The sequence below is a fragment of the Ceratotherium simum genome, chromosome 8 (assembly GCF_057802395.1).
Source record: "Ceratotherium simum simum isolate JZ-2026a chromosome 8, ASM5780239v1, whole genome shotgun sequence".
NCBI classification, from domain to species: Eukaryota; Metazoa; Chordata; class Mammalia; order Perissodactyla; family Rhinocerotidae; genus Ceratotherium; species Ceratotherium simum.
In genome coordinates, this window is record NC_141907.1 from 48,598,704 (window position 1) to 48,620,189 (window position 21,486).

A 21,486-nucleotide genomic window follows, 5' to 3' on the forward strand; every position below is an offset into this window, starting at 1 on the left:
GGAGGGGTTTTTTTTTTACAGCTTAATTGAGATATATTTAATATGCCATAAAACTCACCGATTTAAAGTGTATAGTTCAATGGATTTCAGTGTATGCACAGTTGTGCACCCATCACCAGAATCAATTTTAGACTGTTATCAGTCCTTCAAAAAGAAACCCCATACCCGTTAGTAGTCACACTCAGTTTCTCCTTCTCCCCAGTCCCTGGCAACCACTAATCTACTCTACTTTATGTCTCTATGGGTTTGCCTATTCTGGACATTTTGTATGAATGGAATCATACAACTTTTGATCTTTTGTGACTTGCTTCTTTCGCTTAACGTAATATTTTTAAAATTTATGCATATCATAGCATGTATTAGTACTTAATTCTTTTTTATTGCCAAATAATATTCCATTGTATAATATACCACATTGTATTTATCAGTTGTTGAAAATTTAGATTATTCCTTCTTTTTGGGCATTCTGCGTAATGCTGTTATGAAAATACATGTATAATTTTTTGTATGAACATGTTTTCACTTCTCTTTGGTATATACCTAGGAGTGGAATTGCTGAGTCACATGATAACTCTGTGTTTAGCGTTTTGAGGAACTGCTAAACTGTTTTCCAGAGTAGTGGCACAATTATACATTCCAAACAGTAATATGAGGGTTCTCATTTCTCCACATCTTCACCCTCACTTGTTATTGTCTGTCTTTTTTATTTTAGCCATCCTAGTCAGGAGGAAGTAGTATCGCACTGTTGTTTTGATTTGCATTTTCTCTAATCCATAATGATGTTGAGCTTCTCATGTGCTCATTGGCCATTGGTATGTCCTACTTGGAGAAATATTATTCAACCATTTCTCAATTTTTAATTGTTTTTGTTATTGAGTTCTAAGTGTTCTTTTTATTTTATTTTATTTTTTTATAATTTTATTTTTAGTTATTATTTTCCCCCCAAAGCCCCAGTAGATAGTTGTGTGTCATAGCTGCACATCCTTCTGGTTGCTGTATGTGGGACACGGCCTCAGCATGGCCGGAGAAGCGGTGCCTCGGTGCGTGCCCGGGATTCGAACCCCGGGCCACCAGCAGCAGAGCGCGCGCACTTAACCACTAAGCCACGGGGCCGGCCCATAAGTGTTCTTTTTAGAAATATCTTTTTTAGAAAAGACCAGAAGGTATCATTGTTAGAATACATTTAGATTTGAGAGTTCTTTAGACTGCATATTCTAAGAGAGGCTTTTTGCCTGGATTTGCTTTAAATCTCATCTCTTTTACATTCACTTTGAAATCATAAACCATTTGTCTAGCCTCATACCACCTCCTATTTTGTTTACATATATGATTCCTAAAAGTAGTTCATTAATTTGGGTTTTTATTATGATGACAGAAACTAGTAAATGGCAATGAATGAATCTTCACTCTTGTATGTGAACTGTATAGTGGTGACTTATACACAAAATAACAAAGTAATTCATTGGGTTCTTCAGTGTTTCCAATTACTCCTCCCTACGAAAATGATAAAGAACATTAAGCTTTAATCATGGTGGCCAAAAAAGTATCTATTTTTGTTCTAATCTGAATTCTTATCATTCCAGATTTTGGAAATTATTTACATTTTTTGTATCTTTGCTCAAATTATATTATAAATATTGAATTTTTCATTTTATTTTCATAGACTTTTTCTCTAATATGTTCTGCAAACTATTAGAAGCCTTTTTTACTTCATCTCAAGAAAGTTATGCAATTCCTCATGTATCTTTATCAAATCTACATATTGTATGTTAGTGACTCCTGGGCCTACTCACATCGCATCTTTAAAGAAACAGACAAAGATGAGAATCAGAAGAGAACCTGAGATTTTATATGGCAAGAATCCTAGCAAACTTGCACTATTTCAGCCCACTGTGCTTATCTGAAATATTACTATTTGGGGAGGAAGGATTAGGAGAAAGCTAAGTAAAGATAATGAATGGTTTATAAATGTTGATATTTGAACAGCTCCTACAGTTTTAAGGAATCATGAATGGAGGAAGACGTCAACATATTTAGAAAGTAATATTTATGTGAAGCTCAGAAAGTGAAGTGTACAATATTGTCTAATTGAAGCAGCTTTAGAATCCTAATTTGCATGGTCCTATTGAATGAAGAGAAAGATCTCAGGCCTTAGAGTCTAATTCCAGTTCTGTTACTTCCAAGATACATGACCTTAACCAATTTGATTCACAGTTTCCTTATTTGTTAAAGGGGTGATTAGGCCTACTTTGTTATAGTATGAGGATTAAGTAAAATAATGTATAGAAAGGCCCTAACACAAAGCCTCACACATTTAATCCTGGGAGAATGTGGTCATTAAAACATACCTTTTGGAATTAGAACTAAAAAAACAAATGACCTGGATAGTAAGCAAAATTTAACATACAACACTATCTTGGGATCACTTACTTTTCATAGTGTTTTTCAAAGACTGCATTGTATATTCTTAATCCTCAGATGTGACAGTTTCTTTAATTATGAGCCTGTACATTTGTACACACATTCCATCATTATATTCAGGACTCACTCACTGGACTGTAACTAAGTCTTTAATGAGTTACTAATGAACATCTTAAGCTTAGATCAGCATTAAAAAAATGTTACAGAGTGTTGAAAAACTATTCAGAGTATAAGCCTGTTGCTTTTAATTAGACTGTAAGCCCAATAAAATTCCCTGTCTTCACTATTCATCCCAGGTTTGAAGAAATTGAATAGTGAGTGACAGGTATACCCTCACTTTGATATTACTAGTTTAATGTGAAGATAAAGGGGATAAATTAATTGAGCTAAATTAGAGAAATCATTGGTTTGATTATATGCAAAGATAAAAATAATATGCAAAACCAAAGTAGCATTTTACAATGATCCATTTTTTTCTTAGACTCAGATGACTTTAAAACAGACTAATTTTATTATTGCATTAGAGAATAACAGATGACATGAGGAAAAGTTATCGAGATATGATTAGATCATGTAGATGAAAAAAAAACCTCTATATTTATAAAAAGAATGAACAGTCGGCTTTCACACATTACTGCCTGTCTCCAAGCTGTTATAGATACCATAAAAGTAGTCATCATAGACACTACCTGAATTAGATCAAGACTATTCTTTTCTGTAGCTCTTGTTACAAGTCAACAATGATGGTGACTATTTAGCAATGATTCTTTTTTTTTTCCTTTTGATAGTGAAGTTGGTGAAACCATGAAAACCTTAAGGGCACATGATTTAATAATGAAGACAGATAATACATAAAATTCAAAGCAACAGGCTGATATGATGCTCTCCCTCCAGGGAACACTACACATTTGCTTAAAAGGAAGCCTTTTAGACTAGTCACAATAGCTCAGGACAGTTGGAATAGCTGTGATAGCCCAGATGTTTTATAGGTCACAGGCTGCTGTTAGGAGGCCGGCTTGAAGTTGTGCCACAGCACACAGATAAAAAAACCACTATGTTGATTTTTAAAAGTAGGTGTCCAATAATAATTGCACGCTGTGTATATACCACCAACATAATATAATCAATCATTTTGACATGTGAGCCTGTTAACCTGTCTGCTTTCTTGTTAACCAGAATCTAGGCATTCATTTTGTGTGTGTGTTGAAGAGGGGGTGTAGAGGGTAAAAATCACTCACTACCAGAAAAAAATAGATAAAAAATTTTCATTCTTCTCAACTATCTTCAGAGATGCCAGTTACGATTAACTTAGGCTAAGGAGAAGGAATTCACTAACAAGACAGCTCTCTGTCAAAATACGTATGGTTTTTCCCACATGTCAAGTATAATTGGCTGTGTGATTAAGGAAAAGTGCCCCATTACTATAGTTATAAAGATTTTTAAAGAAATCACTAACTTTACAACATTCTGAAAGCACAGCTTCCATACCATTAAAATTTTAATATCCTTTATGAGGGGAGTAGAGGAAAGGAAATTAAAAGAAAGCCAGTACTCTCCAAATAATAAATTCCAGAGTTTTATTTTTGTTACCATGAATTTAAATCTGTTTGCATTATGTTTACAAAGAGGCAGGTGTTTTTATTTAGAAAAGAAAAACTATTAGTTATCATTCCTCTGATGAATAAGATGTGTAATATGCATTTTATTTAATTTGAATGAAAATAATGTCTTTTTGTCAGAAGATGATTTTTTGTGTGTGTGAGGAAGATAAGCCCTGTGCTAATATCTGTCAATCCTCCTCTTTTTTTGCTGAGGAAGACTGGCCCTGGGCTAACATCCATGCCCATCTTCCTCCACTTTATATGGTATGCCACCATAGCATGGCTTGCCAAGCAGTGCGTCGGTGCGCGCCCGGGATCCGAACTGGTGAACCCTGGGCTGCCGCAGCAGAGTGCACGCACTTAACTGCTTGTGCCACTGGGCTGGCCCCCAGAAGGTGATTTTTTAATAAATCTATATCAATAGCAGAAACTGTACTCTCTGCTTACTCATTTTAACAAATGTTTGAGGTATTTACATCATAATATTACAATCTAGCCAACTATTACAATGAGTAAGCCACAATTTTTTCCTCTATTTTTAGGATATGGAAGATGCCAGACTTGAAAGCCAACTAAAAAGTAATCTTTAAATATTGTTTCTTTTATTTTTTAACACTAGGAATTGTTTCCCCTTAGCTTCATTCAGACCGAGTGTTGGACTTTTACACTGTTCTGAGAATGTCTTATATAGCTTTAATAACTTGATTGTTCAGTCTTCTGGCAAAAGTTCAACCATAATATGTTTTATTGTAACAAGCTATGATGTAGAGAAGAAGAGTGAGGAACCTAATCTGAAGGGAAAATTGCTTACCCACGTAGGGCATAGTAGCACTTCATGAAACAATTCAGTCTAGAGAAGGAGTCTGTTGACTTGAATTGAATGATATCCAGGTTTCCCATGAAAGTTGTGTCAACACAAATAATCTATAATAAATCAAAATTGAGGTGAGTTTATTATGAGCCAGGTCTGAGGACTATAACCAGGGGCCTGCCTTCCCCAAGGAAGGAAGGGCACCAAAGAAGTGGGGTGTACAGAGTAGTTATATGCCATCCTGGAACAAAGAACATACATCACATATGACAGGAATATCTCTTTTACTACTACCATGAGATACTTAGCTGGCACAGCAGGTCAGTAGTCACAAGGTGGGCACAGCATGTCAGTAATTAATCCTTAGTTTCCAGGAAGAGATGCTTATCCTTAAATAAATGCCAATATTGTGGGGGAAGCTACATCCCTATTTTTCAGGGCATGATTCTTGTCTTTGGGACGTAGTAAATGTTTAAAGCAGATGTGCAATGCATGCTCAAAAGGCCATGTCAGGCCCTTTTGGAAAAACAAGGTCAGGCTGAATTAGTTTTAAACCAAATGGCTTCCTCATATACTCCAGTATATCCTATTGCTTTTCATTTATTTATCAGTTGCTTCATCATACACAGGTGGACAATTTATCACTATTGAGCCATTTTCTTATAAGACCTGGAATTGAAACAGATTTTTCTCTGTTAGAACTTCCATATTGTAATTTCTACCTGTGGCATCCTTAGTTGGGTGCTTAAATTGGAACTTTTATGACTATTGTTAGGCGATTACTATCCAGCCTATAAAGAAATTATGCAACTGTCACATACACCTTAGGGAGAAATCAGGAAAGAAGTAATCTTTTTATATGGCCAAAATGAAGGTGCTGGGGGAAAGGTAGAGCCTTTCAGTATGCAAAAGGAAGCAGGATTGGAAAATGTGCCTTTACTTGCAGGAAAAGAAATGAAAGCAATAGTTTCTCTCTCTCTCCTCGTCTCCTCCCTCCATCCGCCCCCCATATATATGTACGTTGCACTGAAGTTGGATTAGACATGCCATATCAATCAACCATTTGTTGTTATAGATATTTCAGTATAATTTCTAGCATTTACCTAGCTCTTTGCAGTTAGCTGAACACTTTTGCTTGCAATAGCTTGCTAGGAGTGAATACTCCTAGCAATGTTGTGAGTCATAGGTACTGGTATCAGTAATTTAATATGAAAAAAATAGACTCAGAGCCATCAATCTATGATGCAATGGCATTTCAAATAGTTGTTAGAAGAAAAACTCAAATCAAAATATCTTAACTGTCTCTGGGAAACTTCTTCCAAAGGCATTTTAATAACCTACTAAGCATTTGCCTTATTTTGTAGAACTATGATTTAAATTAGAAATAAACCAACCAAAACGACGTATAGAAGAATGAGCTAGAATATTACAAAACAAAAGAAGTAAAATTAATAAAGTTTCATTTAAGGACGAAATCAATATTGTGTTTGCTTATTTAAGCCTTGGAAATAAAAAAAACTCTCTATGATTTTAAATTTTTAAAAGATTTAAATTTTAATTTAAAAGTAGATTTAAAATTTTAGATCTTAGTACAGAATGGAAGGGAAATAGTGTGAAATTTCATGCTGATTATATACATAGTGAACAGTTTAGGAAAAGTGTGGGAAGACTGATACTTGGAGAGAGATTTGGAAAGCCTAAGCACTAGGGGAAAGGATTTCCTGCTAGGAAGGATAATTTGAACAAAGGATTAGGCAGGTATGTATAGGAGGATACGTTTTGTAGCCAAGAGATAATAGTGGAAGACAAAATTGAATATGTATTTTAGGGTCATAGCTGTAATTACAGTACATTTTAAACTCTATAAGGCTCATAATTAGCTAATAATTAAAAAGATATGGTAAAATATTACTCCAAAGCACAAAAATGAATGACTTTTGAGAAACATCGTTAGTATATGAAAATTAAATCACTTTTAAGTGATAAATATGCTTTGGTGGTGTTTTGTTGTTAGCATTTCTCTCACCTTAGGAATATTTTCATACTGCAGCCCATTGTTTTGTCTCGATTCCAAGCTCATTATTATGATCAGTAGATGTTTGGAGGAAGAAGCTGGATAATTGTCTGAATTGCACAGCTACTCATCTAAGGAAAACAAGAAAACAGAAACAGTTGAAGTTGGTTAGAAACAATGCTTATTTAGTATTTTTTTTATTATAAATCGGTATTGATCTCTCAAAGTATGTACCATTGAAGTCTGATATTTTTTATATTTATTTCAATTGTAAGCTCCAAAGATAAGATGAAAACTCTGGTACTACCATCATAAAGACTTTACCTCTTACATGCTCTTTATTTTTCCTATTCTTGCCTCATATTCACCCATGACCAATATTCAGGAACTTTGATGCTCTGATGGCCTTTGATGTTGGAGACTATACATAAACAGGGGGAACATTTTGATCATTTCAGTAGATTGTGAAATATTAATTTTTATATTTCATGCTTGCTACTGGGAAAGCTTAATCAAAGTGTTTAAATAGTAAAAGTATCTGAATATGAAGTGATTATGTGGGCAATTTGGGTATAGCAATAACTCATATTACTTATGATGAATGTTAAATATTATCTGTGATTAAAGGAATTCAAACTTTTCAAAAATTAGTGAATTCCTTTTTTTAAAAAAATCAAGTCTTAATTAGATACACAATTTTTAAAGGAGATAAGAATGAAGTTTGCTCTCTCTCTGAAGAAGGTCAGAAAGAAAGAAGAAGAAAATGTGTTGGCCTTATCATTACTTCCTGTCCCAGAACCAAAATTACCTTTGAGACATCTTAGAGTTACATACAACAGAGTTTGAAAATGTGGTCTCAAATGGAGATGGCAGAGGAGTATAAGGGGAGTACCTTTAAATTATAGTTAACGCCACAACATGCTGGAGTACTTTTCATAGTTAATTTGAAAGAACCCTTTCACCTTACGAATCTGGAGAATAAAAGAGACATTTAGAATGTGAAGACTATCTTCAAATATCTGAAGACAAGTACCTTCTAGGAGTAGCTTGATGTGTTTTGCAAAACCCATTTGTATAGAATTTAGTCAAGTGAGTGGAGAATGCCAAGAGTATAGATACCACCTTTCTCGACGTGAGGAAGAACTTGCTGTTTCAAATGGACTGGGGTGCACCAAGGACAGAGTGAGTTTCTGATCACTGCCTCTTCCTGTGAAACTTGGGAGATTTTTAGCAGGAATGCTCTAAGGGTTATTTATTATCTTGCTTGTGAGTTGAATGATTTTTTCCAGACTTAAGATTCCATGCCTCTAATGGAATACCAGACTTAGAACTGTGATGTTTATCTTGAAGACTTATTTTTATAATAGCTTAAGGAAGACAAATCAGATTTATATTTATAACTCAAATAAATATTTCCCCAGAAGTCATACAATATTGTGGGGGAAGAGGGTGAATCCCCCTCTGCCCTTTCCCTTAAGGTTCTTATGGCTGGCCAAAAAATTAACAAGACAGGTTAGCAGGAGAAAATAATACCAAGTTTAATAACATGTATACATGGGAGAAACCAGAGACACTGAGTTTCTCGACGCAATAGCAGAGATTCTCATCTTAAATACCATCTTTAGCTAAAGACAAAGAAGGATGTTGAGAGTGGGGGGAGTCAGTTACAGATTACCACTAAAGCACAGTAAACAAGAGTAAGGTTATTATGCAGATTTAAGGCCTCACCTTCCACATTGATAAGTTTCTAGAAATCAGGTCATCCCCCCTCTTCCCAATACAGAGAGGGAGATACCTTTACAAATGGAGATTTCTCTTATAAATGTAAATGTTTGTCTGGCAACTCCTTGCAGGGCCATCTAGAGAATGTGGCCAGAGAGACAGAATTTTTTGATAAGGTGGGCTTGTTGGTGCCTTTCCTATTGTAACATCTATTTTACATTATATTGTAGCAATCAGATAGTAACTCCTTCCTGGAACAGATCTTCTATGTCAAATTCTTTAGGCAGTTAGTGGGGGAGGTCAAATGTCCATCAGAGAAAACAATCAAGGAAAAAGAGATATATTTCAGGGTGGCCAAATCTTGATCTCCCACAATATCTTAAGTGTAACATATGCAACATTTTTTAAAACAAAAGTTAAGATTTTTGCTCTGTTCTAATAGCCCTGTTCCATGTGGGCAGGGTAACAGCCTCTCCACTTAGGCTTCCACTGATCGATGACACTGGGTTGCTTTTATAGACATGATGAATTTAAAGGAGAGTCTGATGTATAGACACATAAGGTACTCCAGCCTCATAGAACACATCGAAGTCTAATTTCCTTCAACCTGAGAGTCAAAGTCTACTTAAATTTCTGGTATTTTTTATTCCTCAGTATCACTCCAGAAAATCATTTTATTCTCTGATCCAGACCTACTTTTTCTAGGTCCCTAGGCCTTGCTTTCTAGTTCAGTTTGAGCATGTTCTTATTTCTTTTTTAAGCTGAGATTCTTTCATTTAATACAGACACCATTATATTTTTCAGCTGATAGTGATTCCACTTTGTATGCATTTTAAATCAATTGTCATTCTCTACCTACTCTAGAAGTTGACCTTTCCTGAAATAATTGATCTCTGCTTCAGTAGAGATCACCATTCCCATGTCTTTTTTCCTATCCTGCCCTATTCTTCCTTCCCAAGAGCTGTATTCAACATCCTAACCAGATGCTTGATTGTTTACAAAGCTCATGATCTGGTGGTTGCTTACCTCTCTGATCTTATTCCAGACCGTTCTTCTCCCAGCCCACTATACACAGCTTCATTGGCCATTGTGCTGTTTCTTGAATAGACCAAGGTGGTTTCAGCCTGAGGCCATTGCAGCACCTGGAATGCTCTTTACTCCTGATTTTCATATGACTAGCAACTTCTAATCTCATTGAGATCTCATTTTAAATTTTACTCCCATGGATATGTCTTCCCTAAAAACCTAAACAGAGTAGCCTTTGCCTATTACCTTATTTAAACTTTCTGTAGATGACTCATATCTATATGGTATTTAAAAAAAATTATTTATCTATTTGCATATTCTTTGTCTCCCACACCAGAATGGATGATTCATTGAAGTAGGTACGTGGCCTGTTGTGTTCACCAAAATCTCCAGCACCTGGAGAAGGACCTGACACATAATGGGAACTCAGCAAATATTTGTTAAATGAATGAACAAATAGGTGCATGCTCCATCCCTCCAAATGTCCTTATATGTTAATTTGGCTGAGGGTAAAGTCTCAATTTTATTATAACTGAAGCTTGTAGGATAATGTAGCTTTATAATCTTTTGCTAATGATTTTCTTCCAAAGAGTAGTTATAAAGATGTTAGAGAAAACATGCCTGTATGTATTCATGTAAAAAGTAGTTAAAAAATTAGTCACATTGTCATTTTGGGCAACGAGGAGAGGGATATTGTCAAAAGATCAGAGAAGATGTCACTGGAGTTAAACATCAAAGGAGGCAATTACTTAGAGATTTTGATTTTCACAACTTTTTTGCTCTTAAAACTTCTTTTCTTCTTTGACACCTTTTTCATTCACACAAACTATCAAAATAGCGTTCAGATTACCTTTGGCCTCGATATTTTAGTACTCATACATTATAATGAGTTTAAATGAAAATGTTGTTTCAGGGCGATGCCTTAGAGTTATATTCTAAACTTTTTCATCATAGATGGATTATTTAACAGATCTCTTAATATTATTTTTGTTTTCTATAAGGGCTGTATCATTTCTTGTGATTTGGAAGAGAACATGTTTTTTATTCTTCATGTGCAGGTATTTTATATGTCAAGAAACTGTTGTGCCACTATATAAACTTCTAGTGTTAGAAAGATGATCTTAAGATTCTTTTGCATTAGTGAATTTCTTAGTTTCTCTCCTGATTGTTGAACGGTAGCCATTATTAACGTGTTCTTAAATATGCATGTTATAGAATGTTAAAAATAATTGTGTAAAGCAAAATATTTTTCCTTGTAAAGTCTTTTCCTTTCTGTTAGCTGGAACATTTTCATTATCATTCCTATTTATTAATACTAGTTGCAATCAGTGTAGAGAAATGTATATCTTATATACTGATTGACCAGAAAAAAATCCTGTACTTAATAGCTGTTTTTCATAGCATGTAATGTATGACTGTTTTGTGAATAATTAAAAAAAACATGTGTGCAATTTTATTTTTTCATTATTGTCTTGGTCTTCCATATTTATTCATTTATGTAATATGTACCATTTGTCAGTTAAATCACTGTGTATATGAATGGCAAAAATGTATGTATATCGTTTTCACCTTAATGTCCATCACAGATCTTAATACAGTATCTTTCAAAAAATGTTAAATGACCTGAAACATATAAATAAATATAAAATAATCCATGTAAATGTAACAATCCAACAAACCAAACAAAACTAATAAAAAAACACCTCTCTGAAACTTTCTTCACCCATTACCTTATCAGGTTTTTTGTGTGTAAATGTTTAGTTCAGTAACCAATATTTTTATTTACACTTATAGATATTAATGACCATATTAGTTTTTTGTGTGTAAATGTTTAGTTCAGTAACCAATATTTTTATTTACACTTATAGATATTAATGCCCATATTAATACCCTACTATTCATCAGAATACTATGAATCTATAAAAATATAAATAATATTTTTTCAAGTAGCTTTCTCTGCTTTCAGTAATTAAATCTAATTTTCTAATCACTGCTAGGGATTAGGATGAGGTTTTGAGCTGACTTCAGATAGTGTTTAACTAGGCCAGAACTACACAGCATCACGCTAGGGACCAGGCAATATGATCTCGGCTCCAGGGTTGGCTGAGTGGGGCCTGGGGTGGCTGGAGTCCAGGCCTTGGGCCTGCAGCAGAGAGCGGCCTTGGGAATAGCCTCTAGCAGGGCGCCTGCGAGGCCGGCCTGAGCTGAGCGGAGTCTGATGGTGCGCCCTGCGGTCCCCGCAGGTGGCAAGCACAATGAGCGACATCCAGCCCTCGCTGCTCCACTGCGACACGCTGAGCGCAGCCCAGGAGGCGCTCTCCCACCCCGCCATCTCCTTCAGCAGCCAGCTGCAGAGCGCGCCACTGCTCATCGCGGACCAGGGCCCCGTGGAGCTACCAGAGGAGTTCGTGGTCCAGGTGCCCAAGGAGCCCAGATTGCAGCCCAAGGTGCGGCCAGCGGTGGGGAAAGAGGGCTGGGGGAGGCTGGGTGGGGGCTTCTGGAAGGCTCAGTCCCAGGCAGTGCCCCAAATGTGTCTTCCCACATGCTTTCTGCGTCCACTCACTGTGGCTGATGTTTGTCCTTGGAGGTATCCTAGCCAGTTGTTTACAATGCATGCTTGTTCTACACTAGAGCCTCATCTTTATTTCAAAATGTTGGACTTTAATTTTCTGACTGGGTTTGAAATATCTTTGCTGTATCACAGGAAATTTAAAATTACTTTCAGTGCAATTTCAGCTATTGTAAAACTTGATTGGTTGTAAAAGACTTTTTAGCGTTTTTTGAAAAAAAAAATTCTCATTAATGGAAACCACCAAGACTTTGAGGAGATTATGATGAAAACATCTTGGTCAGGAATTGTGTATAGTCATTTAAAGTATAAAACCTGTAACAATCCTGATAGAAAAGTGATGGTTACGGAAGCAACCTAATTTTCTTATTAAAATGTAGGAAAGTACTTTATTTATAAATATTGTATCTGCAGCTGGCAAGTACAGTGAGTGACATCCAGCCCTTGAAGCTCCAGTGAAGAATATTATATACTATTTGCATGAAATTCAATACTATTCTTTCCCCCAATACTTTATATTTTATTTTATCTTTACATAATATTAAGGCAATGTAATTTTTCCTTTTGCTCACTAAACTTCATACAGGCACTCTTATCCCCCTAATACCCCCAGAGAATATAATATATAATATAATAATAATATGGTATGATATGATAAGATGTAATATAATAATTATATTTATAATTTTCTTTGTGTGCCACAACATGAAAAAGGCTGAGAAGTATTTGGCTGGTGGAACCATGCATATCAAATCTTGTCCCAAAACATAGTCACTTCTCCTACCCCGTAATTCTTCAAGGGGGTATACATACAAGAAATACTAGCAAAGGAACATGAAATACGACTATGTTAGTTGAGCTTTCTTCTAAACCCCATTACAGAATTCTCTGGTAAAATAAGTTGGAATACTTTGTTTCAGTTCAGGAACTAAGGGAAATGCATCGTAAATCCTTTTGAGATTTAAGAGACCTATGAGAGTTAAACCGAACTCTAATTACTGCAGCCACATAGAAAGAGTAAGTGTGTGGGTAACTTGGCACTCACAGTAGCTCTGTCCACTCAGTCACATTGTTCAATCAATGGCCTGGAATCTTTCCATTCAGATTAGCATTTCTTCCTTGCTGGTGATGGCTAGGGGGCAGTGGTGGTGAGTGAGTGCATATACTTTCACAGAAGCATTTAGAATTGAATCCAACATGTTCTGAAAATTCAAGGAAAATGTGTAGTAAAGATTCCTTAAGAACGTCATTTTTTTCTTTTCTGCTTTCTGTTTTGCATTACCATTTCAAACCTGAAATTCTCTAAATTGGGTGCAGTTATATTTTTCCCAGAATGTGCTTCAACATTCACAAAGTTTTCATCATGATATTGGCTTTTGATTTATATTGTAAAATAATAATATAAAATCAATACAATTTAATTTACTCTAATGCATATACATTCATCACAATTTCTAGTACTAATGAAGAAGAAATCCAGAAACGAAGTTTAATTTTTGAGTAGATGTTATAAATGTTTAAATCAGCAACTATAACATCAGTAGATGTTATAAATGTTAAATCAGCACACACACACACATGCACACCTGCTGGTAATTCTGTCTTGTGACAAAAATTCATGATATCAGTCAGTTAGAACAATTTTTCCTATATAACTTTTACTAAGAAGTTGGCTGAATTTAAACTTTCCTCAACTTTTATAGCTTAATAAGATTTTTTTATATTACTAGCTTTTTTTGCCATGTATGTGGCAGGTTACAGTGTAGTAATGGGTTTTAAATCATGTTTATCTATCAAGTTACAAGAGGAAAATTGCATTATATTCTGTTTTGGACAGAAAAAAAATGATGGTGCAAGGCAACCTGCACGTGATCTCATAAATGGAGACTGAGGTAAATGTCATGTGATTTAAAAGGAGCCTACAGAATCATGTTAATCTGTTATGATGAGACAATACTTTTGAAAGTTGCTTTTGTGCAAAAGTAATTTTATCAGTGAGATGGAGAATAACTGAAGGTCATCTTCTAGTGCTCCCTATAGAAAGAATAAAGAAGAATAAGTAAATATTACAGGGGCATAATCTTTCCTGATATAGAAGATAGTACATATAGCCAGAGCGCTTGGACAGGTATTAAAAATGAAATTGAAAAAAGAGATACCACATTACCTTGAGCTCTTCAAATTGGAGACATGGGCAAATGCAAACAAGAAAATGTCAGTGAAGTGGAGCTCCCTCCCTTCCGTCCCTCCTCCTCCTTTCTCAAAACAAAAACAACAGTCTGTTATAGAAACAAGGTACTTTAAGGTACAGGAAACTCAGAAATAAGTATAAGTAATAAAGACTGATATTAATGCAATCTTTGATTGAAAAATAAAATTGGTAATACTTTTTAAAAAGTTGACCTCTTTTCTATAGATAGCCAAAAAACAAGTAGAAATGCACTAAAAACAATCATAATGACATAACAAAAACCCTTTTGTTGGTTTGAAATTAAACTTTGCCCTTTTTTACATTCATTTGACTCTGGATAGCTAATAGCAGTTCTTGAAGTTAACGAGTGTTTGGATTCAAAGGAATTAGGACTTCACAGGAGAGCAGCAAAGCATAAAGAATTAAAAAACATTATTCTCAGAAGACATGTTTCTCTTTAGTATACTAAGGCAGAAGGAAGTCTGAGGGCAGATCGCCTAGTTAATGACTAGATATCAAGACTTTTCCTTGAAGCTAAAGGAATGTTAATGTGTTTTTTATCAGCATTTTCCTTGCTTTAATTGTGATTTTCATGCAGATGCATAAAAAGTTCATTGAGATGATCTCCAAATAACCCTCCTGCAAGCCACACATGTAGTGTGCAGGGTTCAGACAAGTGTTCTCTCAGAATACAGCTAAAGCATTTCAATCCTGACAAGTCGTAAAAACTCTGCCCTGTGCTCGTTTTAAAGCTTACCTTTTGCAAGAGGCAAAATGCTTTACAAGGGGCATGTCTATTCTACCAGTCCTTTTGGAGAATCACATGAATCACTTTTTTTATAATGTCACTTTTTTTTTCATTTTCTCCCATTCTTGTGTTTTTATGTTTATGGATGGGAATGCTTTTATGATAATTATAAGCGAGGAGAAAACTCCATTTGATCATTTTTGTTACTTTAAACAAAAGTCTGCCTTTAAAATTAGTCTGGAGTATTAAATACTGGAAGTTCCTTCCTTCCTTCTTGCCCTCATTTATTTTTTCAACAACATTGGATTGAGTGCAAATGCATGCTGAGTACTGCACTAAATGCCAGGGAGACAAGGATGGAGAACTCACAAACTGATCTCTCAATGAGTAATGGAAGACAAAAATGGGTTACAATGTGGCAAATGCTTGTTAGAGTTATCATACCTCTCCCCTGCAACCAAAGAGGCAAGAGCCTTCTTTGTAAAATGATAATTAGCACAAGCGCTTGTGTGCGCATGTGCATGTGTGTGTGCTTGTGTGTGTGTGTGTGTGTGTGTGTGTGTTTGAGAGGGAGTGCTAAATGTAGGAGCAGTGTTTTAAGAATAAATAATTGTCATAGAAATCTAAGGACTCTTGAGTATTGGACCTTGGATATCAGTAAATAATACCAGGGATTTTTTCTTTCCCTGTGGGCCTAGTTCTTCCTTGGTTCTTCTCTAACTTTCCAATAGCTTTCTTTGTTCATTAATACTGCAAGTGACTATCAGCCCAAATTGTACACCACTCCTCTTAGCCACAGCACCAACCACCAACTGGCACTTGTGTTCTTGCCTTTTAGTTTAAATCTCCAAGAAAGGGAATTTAATCCCCGTTAGGTTAGGTCAATATCTGTGATCTAATTATTCATGTCACTGGCCATCCCATGACTTACGCCCACATAGTAGCAATTATGTAGCAAAGAGACAATACTAGGAATACCTACTATAGAGGTGAGTATAGCATACTATGAAGCATGTAGAGGGAGTATCTACCCAGTCTTGGAGGGTCAGAGAAAGTGCTTCTGAAGATAAAGTGGCATCTAAGCTGCAACCTGACAGACAGGTAGTAGTTAGCCAAGCACAGAGATAGAATAAGAAAGGTACTATTATGGACAGAGGAAACAGTAGCACAAAGGCCTAGTTCAGTATGATTGGAGCATAGAAGTCCAAAGGGTAATTTCTAAACATCAGTGCAGAAACAATCTGGAGAAGTGGCCAAGGATCTGATCAGGATGGCATGATGTAACACTATGAGGAATTTGAAATTTTCCTGATGTCAGTGAGAAAACAATTAAGTTAATTTTAGAGGAATTAAGTGAGGAGTGACCTGCTGCCTGCATTTGAAGCATGAACTAGGGGCTTCAAGACTGAAGATGGGGAGTTTATTCTATTGATTCAGACAAGAAATAATGGTAGCCCTGACTCAAGGAATGAGTGACATTAGGAATAATAAGGACCAGTTGACAAGAGTTAGAGATTCATTGGATATGTGAGTAAGACAGAGGGAGAACCCAAAGAGGACAACCAAGTTTCTGGCTTGAGAGATGTATGATGAATGATTGTACCGCTTACTGAGATAAGAAAGACAAGAGGAGACAGAGAATGCTGGTAAGGAATGATGATATTGTTATCCAAACATTTACAAATGACTTCTTCAACATAATCCTTTGAATAGAAACCCAACTTTCTGGCCCCAAATTTAAAAACTCATAACTTAAATACAATATACAAATCTTAAAAAGGATAACTAAAAATGCTGTTTGTTGAGCATAAGTTATTCTTATCAAAAAGTACACAAAGTTATTACCATTCTTTGTTAGGCATTCTATTTTGGCTTAGGCCTGATAAGATATTATATGACAAGAGAGCTTCTGCTAGGATTTTCATTAAATCCTTCCTTCTACTTCCCAGCAATACCTACCAGGGCTATAGTGGAGCCGAGGCTAAATCTGATTTTGAGCTCTCCTGTGGTCTCATGAAACAGCTGAAAGAATTTTTACTATATGTGTGCATTTACAATATCTACTTTTCAGTACTATGGCAAAGAGACAAATTGAATGAAGTTAGGACAGTTGATCTGCAGACCTAGATATATTTGGCATTCGTTCAATTCTTGGTACAATGTTCCATGTCAGAATTTGGAAAGAAGCAGAAGACTAATTTGCTTAGATTTGCACTCATTATCAATGTAACATAGCACACAGTTTAATAAAATAATAACTAAAAATAATCTCCATGTGTCTTTTGAGAGTGCCTCAAAAATGAATCTTGGTTTCTACTCTTGCCTAATTAAAACTGATTATTAAAATAGCATATCCCTGATGACATTGTAAAGTGATGCTTTATCTTAAGGACATGTTTAATGTTATCGTTGGTGAAGAGTCTGGAAAATAAAAGCTGCACACAAAAAAATAAGCACTTTTAAAGTCATAGATCCAAGACCACAGTTGCAGAGCTCGCCTAATTGTACATGTGAAGATGTTAATAGTAAACTGATAGAGGCAGGAAAGGGTGGCAAAAGCTCATTTGTAGGGTTATTGTAACACAATGACTTGGAAATGGAGCCAATTCTTTTGCATACTGTGAATTCACCAACATCATAGGGCAAATCATGGACCCTGGAATAAATGAAGAACAGGGAGAGGTAAATGTGAGATAGCCCTGGTATCTAATGGTTAGGATTCAGCACTCTCACTGCAGTGGCCCAGGTTCATTTCCTTTTCAGGGAACCACATTACCTGTTTGTCGGTTGTCAAACTGTGGTGGTTGTGTGTTGCTCTGATGCTGAAAGCTATGCTACCAGTATTTCCAATACCAGTAGGGTCACCCCTGGTGGACAGGTTTCAGCAGAGCTTCCAGACTAAGACAGGCTAGGAAGAAGGACCTGGCCACCCACAAGCAAAAACATTGGCCATGAAAACCCTATGAATAGCAGCAGGGCATTGTCTAATATAGTGCTGGAAAATGAGAGGATAGAACAAAAAGACCAGGCAGGGTTTCACTTTGCTGTACAGAGGGTCGCTGGGAGTTGGAATCAACTCGACAGCGCTAACAACCACAAAATGTGGGATGCTTTAAAACCTATGAGCCAGAACACATACATCCAGTAAATAAGATTGGTAGACAACACATTTCCTCTTACCTCAAACCACATCCCCACACTTGTCATCGTGCAGCCCCATGGAAGTTCTATCAATTTACTAGACAAACCATGGCCCTTTCCCTCTGTGTCTTTGACAAATGCTATTATCTTTGCTGGTTGGAATGTCCTAAACCACCTGAGTCCTCTTCAGCTCAGCTGAAAATTCAATATAGGGTTGAATTGAATTGATTTTCCTCCACTTTCACCCATCCCTAGCCCTCTTCTTGACAGAACAATTCCTGTTCTCCCTCTGATTCTGAATTAGAGTGGTCTGAAAGTTGTGTGTGTGCATGTCGTAGATAATTTGTTTACTTCCTTCTGACTTTCATATTTTCATTTGATATAACTGATGATTATTGGACAGCCTGAGACTTTTTTACTCTTCAAATGTTTTTCTTGGTGTTATTTATATTGACTTCGATGAGTTATCCTTCTGGCATGTTCTCATGTTTTTCCTCCCCTTACTCCCAAGTTTTTGGAAAAGCTGGTTCTAATTTTGTTATACATTATGGCCTGAAGAGTATAGGTGAAGTCTAGGAATTCATGGGGAGATAGAAAGAACACCTTCAAGAGAGATGAAAGAACTTGTAACAGAAGAACAGAGATTAATGTTGCCACAGCAATGGAAAACTGTTTTACAAGCTCAGCCTTTTGGATGTAACTGTTACTGCAAGAGAATAGTATAATGTGGCCTTCAAAGTGCTGTGTTAGCTTCTTGTTTTATATGACAATATAATATTATTTCAGATAAAAACCCCTGTTCACATTTATTTGTGTCTTTCAATGAGGTTTGCCAGTTTGGACAAAACGTCAGGTCTAATTGATAGGCAAAATACATTCTTTCTTTGCACATCTCTATTTAAAATTCTTATGTACATCTAGGATCATATTATATTTCTATGTAGGAAGAAGAGTAATAGGCACCTAGGGAAATAGATAAAATATTGAGGTTAAAAAAATAATAATAAACTTTGCAGCCTTAAACATGATTTCAAAGCATTTCTTGAAGATCATGTTTTTTTCCCAAGTGGTATAAATACCAGAATGATGTATCCAATTGAAAATAAATGTGTTAGTGAGTTTGGCCTTCAAGTATTTCCAGGAAAATGTGATAAACTCTTTTGTTTCTATTGGCATAAATTACAAATTACTTTCCCTTTCCATCTGAGAAGTATGTGAGTAGCTTTTCAAAATGCTTCCGAAAATTATATTTTGCAACATTACATTTTTCTTGTTACAAAGAATATGAATAATGGAAAATAGATGCTGAACTTTGATGTTCAGGCCAAAAAAATATTTTGTTTCTTCAATCTAATTAGGAATGTATTGTAAGTTATTTCATTAATTACCTGCCATATGCTAATAATTGTATATATGGAGCAAATTTTACACTACCAGTGACAGATCCTTCTCAGAATTAGTCAATTATGAGGAAATTCCTTCCTTTTTCTTCTGTTTCTCTTTTCTTCTGTTCTGCCACACAATATTTGAGTATTGTGTGGTAGTAAAAGAGATCTGAAGTATATCCCAGATACAGAGAGGAAACTTCCATTATATTTATAGAAGCCTTAACCCCAAATTCAGATGAAAGGAAAGAGCAGGGCAGGTGTTGTGCATAGAATATCGTATTTCATGGATGGGCTTCTATCTGTGTTTTTAGATTCTGCATTATTCATATAGGTCTCCAGTATAGAAATGCAGAAGTTTGGCCAGGCACTCTAATGTATTCTTTCTCCCTTTTGTATGTATAGTTAATTAAATTAATGATTTTTTCTCTCAACTATCACTTCTTAAGAAACATTTTCTTTTTCTTGGTTATTAGACATATCTTTAATTCTCCACTATTTTTCTTTTACTGCTACAGAGAGGGCAGTAGTATGGAATTACAGTTACTACATGAGCTTTGGGGTCAGTGAGATTTGGGTTCATTCTCAGCTTTACTGTGTATAAACTGTTTCAACCGAAGACTTAAATTTTAGAAATCTTTGTTATCTCATCTGTATAGTATGATAATAGAAGTACATACATTGTTGTTATGATGATTAAGCATCGTATATATTAATATATATTAAATATGTTTAAGCATATAGTTCTTGAGACCTAGTAAGTATTACCTACTACTATTTACCTTTTTTGTGGCATTCTGTTCTTTGATAATCATACCAAAGATATATAATGGAAGTATGTGAAGAATTTTCAATGAATTTATTTAGTTACTAGTTAATATTTCTGTTTAGGTTGGGGAAGAAACAAAGTAATGTTCTAAGATACTGGCTTTATATTTGGGGCGTGTTCATAGGTTCATGGCTTGGGTAACTGAACATTGAGTACAAATGTTTAAGAGAGAAAATAACTCAAGTTAATTTAATTCACATGTTTGTTGTGCCTATGAAGTACATAAAACCCTCTATAACGCTGTTGCTTTCCTTAAGGACTTACAGTCTGTTGCTGTGACAGAGAGAATAGGGAAACCAGTATGCATTTGACTCTATAATTTGGTGAAATGTAGTGTCATGAAAGTGCTGTAGTATTTTAAAGACAGAGGAAATGACATCCCTGCCTGGTGTGGCATGAGGATACGGGAGAAGGAAGGATGGGTAAAGCTTTCCTAGATAATGTGGTATTTTAACTAACTCTTGAAAAGGCCCTGGGATCATTTGCAAGCATAGATGGGTGGTGCTGGAGGAGGGAGGGTGTTCCAGAGAATTGAATTATGTGAACAAAGTTATAATTGGAGAAAATTATGACATTTGCATCAAACAGTGACTAGTCTAGTTTAACCAACAATAAGGATTTGAGGAAAGAAGTAGTGAGGCAAGAAGTTTGAAAGGCAGGTTGTAGACATCTTGTAGGGGGTCTTAAATGTCAGGTTGAGACTTTGCACGTAAAGTAGGGATTCTTTGAAAGGTCTTGATCAGAGTTGCAGTTTAGAACCTGTCGGGATTACGTGGGAAAATTGAGGACAGAGAGGGACTTGAAAGTGCAGAGATCAGTTAGATTGTCTGCTGTAGGGCAGAAGGTAATGAGTGTCTGAACTGGGGAGATAGCAGTGGGGATGGAAAGAAGAGGAATGATGTGGAGATGTACACAGATTGAATCTGCAGTGCTTGGCTACTAATTGGATGAAAGAGGTGAGAATGAGGGACGAATCAAAGATGCCTAGGTGATTGGGTGGTACCATTCACAGATTTAGAGTATCAAGA

The 21,486-nt window shown here is 35.7% G+C and overlaps 1 protein-coding gene across 19 annotated transcripts in view; it reads left to right on the plus strand.

Moving 5' to 3' along the window:
- ADGRL3 (adhesion G protein-coupled receptor L3) overlaps nucleotides 1–21,486 on the plus strand; it is an 812,769-nt gene that overhangs the window by 298,629 nt on the left and 492,654 nt on the right. For 16 of the 19 annotated variants that reach the window (XM_087434392.1, XM_087434383.1, XM_087434386.1 and 13 more), the window contains one exon: nucleotides 11,839–12,042. The exons of the other annotated variants lie outside the window; for them this stretch is intronic. In XM_087434392.1, coding sequence (XP_087290518.1) covers nucleotides 11,839–12,042 — 204 coding nt within the window. The remainder of the gene's footprint in view (nucleotides 1–11,838; nucleotides 12,043–21,486) is intronic. 19 annotated transcript variants of the gene reach the window in all.